This window comes from Nanorana parkeri, unplaced genomic scaffold (genome assembly GCF_000935625.1).
Source record: "Nanorana parkeri isolate BGI_ZX_2015 unplaced genomic scaffold, ASM93562v1 scaffold3, whole genome shotgun sequence".
Lineage (NCBI taxonomy): Eukaryota > Metazoa > Chordata > Amphibia > Anura > Dicroglossidae > Nanorana > Nanorana parkeri.
This window is the reverse complement of record NW_017306271.1, coordinates 2,261,002-2,265,465: the sequence shown is the minus strand read 5'-3', so window position 1 is coordinate 2,265,465 and position 4,464 is coordinate 2,261,002. Positions and strand designations below refer to the sequence as shown.

General features: G+C 40.9%; 1 protein-coding gene across 1 annotated transcript in view; it reads left to right on the top strand.

Annotated features, from left to right (window-relative positions):
- The window catches only part of FAM20C (FAM20C, golgi associated secretory pathway kinase), a 178,666-nt gene that overhangs the window by 156,588 nt on the left and 17,614 nt on the right, over positions 1-4,464 (top strand). The window contains exon 6 of the mRNA XM_018572034.1: positions 856-1,036. Within this exon, the coding sequence (XP_018427536.1) occupies positions 856-1,036 (181 nt within the window). The remainder of the gene's footprint in view (positions 1-855; positions 1,037-4,464) is intronic.

Here is a 4,464-nt window from a genome sequence, read left to right as displayed (position 1 = left end):
CCACTAACCAAACTCATGTCTGTTTCTGCTTAGTAGGGTGCCCCCTAATGGGCACCCTACTGTGTTGTGTGAGCACTCAGCCTTTTTACCCAGCAGCATGCACCCACACCAGATTGAGCGAGAGAGAGAGCCCTAAGCATCACTCAGTTCACATAAATACAGACCTGTGGACAGCTAAGACTAATAATGAGGTATGGCTACCAGCTACGATACCCAGGAATGGAGGCCTCATCCCACCCAAAGCTCTACAAGGCCTCCAGGCTTTAGAACCCATAACAGAACTTAAGAGTTTTCTGAGAAAGCAACTAAGGTCTTAGTTGTATGCATTTGCAAAGATATGTGAAGCCACACTGCCATGCTACCTCTTGAAAGTGTGATCCCTAACTTGAGTCTGAGCTCATTATATAGCTATATAGCACTGCAAACACTTAGTGCAGACATGCCTTGGAAGTAGCCCCTTCCTCCTTAAGGGTCCATTCACTCCTATGCATTGCTGACCTGCATTTGACCTGCTGAAAGCTGCTTTTGGATTCCCATTGATCTGTGTGAGGAAAGAAGCAGTTCTGACATAAACAAAACTCTGTCGATACAGATCCTAACAATGTGCAGACATTACTGAAGCAAGTGCATGTAGACAGGGAAGGGCAGAACTGAGATGCAAAAAAAGAAATTTTATGAAACAAATTGCATATTTTTATGATACAAAGTTATTTAGCAAACACAGTCTAAACCAGTTAGGGTTTAGATCTACTTTAAGGAAACAATATATGATAATAAACAAATAAACTTCATACCACATGTATGTTCTGTGAATTTATCTTCAATGAAAATAATGTTAGTTTTGTTTTCTTACAGCCAACAACATTTGTTTCTATGGAGAATGTTCTTACTACTGCTCAACGGAACACGCTTTGTGCGGGAAGCCTGACCAGATAGAAGGTTCCTTGGCAGCTTTTCTCCCAGACCTATCTCTAGCAAAGAGGAAAACATGGAGGAACCCATGGAGGCGGTCATACCACAAGCGCAAAAAAGCAGAGTATGTGGATCTTTACCAAAATATTTTTAATGTATTTTTTTTTTGTGCTATATACAATTATACCGTGAGAGAGAATACTGTGCACAGTTCAGCTAACGTATAGAAACATGTCAGTTATAATCTTTAAAGTGATCATAAATTCAAAAGGTTTCTAAAGCTATGTCAAATGCTGATTAAATCACTTACAATGGATACTGCTCCTTGATGTTTAAAAATGTTTAAAAAGTTTAGAATCAGCTGGTCCCTAACACTGGCCACGATATCCTCTTTTAGCGTGGCTCCTTTCCCTTCCAGGGTCCTACGGAGCTACCCTTGTGTGTGATAGTAAGGTGTGTTTGTACTCTCAAACACACAGGCACATCAGTACAAGCCATTCCCCTGCCCCCTACTCCTCCCTGCACTCCTGCTGGATGCAGCACTGTCCCTTGTGATCTTGTACTGGGCAGGAAATTCAGGAAAGCTAAGCTAAAAGAGTTGGAGCTGTTTAGAAACATGTTGACTGTGAGTGCTTGGGCAATATGAAGAAATACTTTGCTGGACAATGTATATCTGTACGTCCTTGGGCAATATAAAGAAATACTTCACTGGGCGATGTATATCTGTATATGTTTGGGCAATATTAAGAAATACTTCGCTGGGCAATGTATATCTGTACGTCCTTGGGCAATATAAAGAAATACTTCACTGAGCGATGTATATCTGTACATGTTTGGGCAATATAAAGAAATACTTCGCTGGGCAATGTATATTTGTTTGATTTCAATGTATTATTGAAAAATGTTTTGAGAGTTTAATACAACTTTGAACTGTTCTGTTGAATGAAAATTGAGGTCTCATATGTACTGTAATGTATTCACACCTTCTGTGGTCCAATACTCACCCTGCGCACGGCACTCTCAACACCACTCTAGCTCCCAGAGCAGCGCTGTTAATTGGAGCAGTGTGCAGGGAGCTCTAAATCGGTATGGTGTGAAACAAAGCACCAAACCAAGAAGGCAACACTCCAGTAGGGATGCCACTTTGAAGACCACAGGAAGTTATGGGGTCAGAATCCCCACTCCTGTGATGTCAGTACCCTTAAAAGGAAAAATACTTTCTAATTTGGGGCTAATTGGTGAGAAAGTATAATACTTCCTTATTAGGGCAGTGTTATCACACATGGTGGCACCCATGATGAGCACCCTACCTCACCATTGGCACTATATATACCCTCTACTCATCAGAATAGATCTCTGTTCAGTGTTTCATTATTTCTTTTCCTGCAAGCTTCAAATATGGGGCCTCATAGATGAGGCTTGCCAGATAAGAATGGGTTTATAAACACTGGTTTATTTCCTTAATAAATACGTTGAATACTTTGTTTCCAGTCTAGCTTATGGCATTATCTGGTTCAGTAAATGTTTCTTACAATTAAGGGGGGGGGGGGCGTCATACCGACAGTTGTAGTATTTGCCAGAATGCTTTTTCTGTTTCTGTGTTCTGCTGGTGTGGCCTGCTCATATTTTCTCTACCCTAGTTTAATAAAATATATCCTTCTCTGTATCCCTTGCAGATCTTTTTTCAAGATGGCACTCCGTAGACAGTTGTGGCATCATAAAATATCACTGTTTCCCCACTCTTGTCAAACTCTTGTTTGGTTGACTGCACTAATATATACTAGTGTACTTCATATACCAGAGCATCTCATTAAACCCAGTCCCATAGTTACATTCAAGTATTCTATTTAATTGCTTACAGTCCTTTATCGCATGGCAACACCCACTTTAGACCAATTCTTAATACTTAGCAGAAGTGGCCGACAATAAAAAACAAACATGTTTCAGCTGCAAATAAAATGCATCATATTACATCCATCTTAAATACGCTTTGTAGATGATATTTTACAGTCTCATTTCTCTTCGGAAACGCAAATCCTCAAGATGACTATACAGGAAAAGTACAGCATGTGGCATATTGAAGTAATTGATGGAAATGCATTCTATTAGTGTGCTTAGATCTAGTAATGGGGAAATTGATATATTCCCACCTTAATGGATATATAGCACTTAACACGGTTCTGTTTATGGGCATCTAAAAGCTTATCAGGGCCAGTGTGCTAGCCTATTGCATTACATGTTTGTGTTCTGCTCCATTCATCACTACTGGCTGCCTCATGGATATGATTTCCGGAGACTTATCCCTTCAGATCCTATTAGAGGGGAGAACAGAGAAGCGCAGTAGGTTGGCAAAGCTGATGTGTCATCAGATTATTGCCTAGCATTAACCCTTTTAGAGGTTTGACTGTTCTTGCTTCAGCAATAGATATTAAAATGTTAATAAGTCAACATAGATAGTAAGATATTTTATAAGTATAACATAGATAGTAAATCCTAAATTATAGGGAACAGAATAACCTCAAGTCAATCAGTAAACTACCATGGCTATCTAGGAAAAAATGGCACTATACTCAAGTCCACTCAGTTTACCGTAAAGTAGGTTTACATATTCAGAAGGCAGACATATTTTTAGGACTGCAGACTCTTGCCCCATCATTATATACTGTCTTATCTTCCGTTCATAAATGAGTTGTGGCATAGGGTACAGAATGCTCAGAAATAGCACAAAGCTTGGGACGAGGCATCACAATTGTCTGTATTTTTGAGGCATGCAGAAAACTGCAATATCAGCAGTTACTATATAGGTTTATACAGGTCCCTATAATAAGGCAGCCAGAGGCAGTTGCCTTAAGTGACATCTCAATTGGGTCACATGGTGGGGGAAGGCGGCAGGTGTACTTGCTGCCTCCTTTCGAGGCCAGCACACTGACATCACTGGTTGCCAGGAGGCGGGCGGGATGACATGCACCACGATGCGCCCCCTGCAATGTGCACCACGAGCCGCTACCGCCACACCCCATATCCCTCCCCTTGGACGTGCACGGAGAGCAACTAAATCACAAACCACCCCATCACGGGCAAACCCCTGGGTGTACAGATGACTAACGTTTGGTCTGGCTGCAAGTCTCAGCTTTAGCCACAGCTTGGGAGTTAGAGAAACCCATATTTCGCTATAGGAGAGGCAATAATTGGCTGCAAAGATATTTAGTGCTTTCATTATGCACCTTACACAACTAGATTATTGGAAACATTGTTAAATCACTTTGTTTTGACTGTGCCAACTTTAGCTTGTCTGATACCGCTGAACATGAGTTTGAAAAAAACACAGCCTGTTCAGGAACAAGCAAACTGTCTGTATTTGGTCAGCCAGAAGTCTGCCATTTTCTTTCCTTTTTTTTTTTAAATAATGGTCTTGTGATTGTTATGGTGTGGGTATTTTGATTTACTTTCATAATGGTTTGTGGTAATGAGTAACAAGGGGTACTGAGTACCCCGTACTTATTCACTTGAAGGGGGGTGGTATCTGGGGTTCCCTATTTCTAAAGGGGGTTT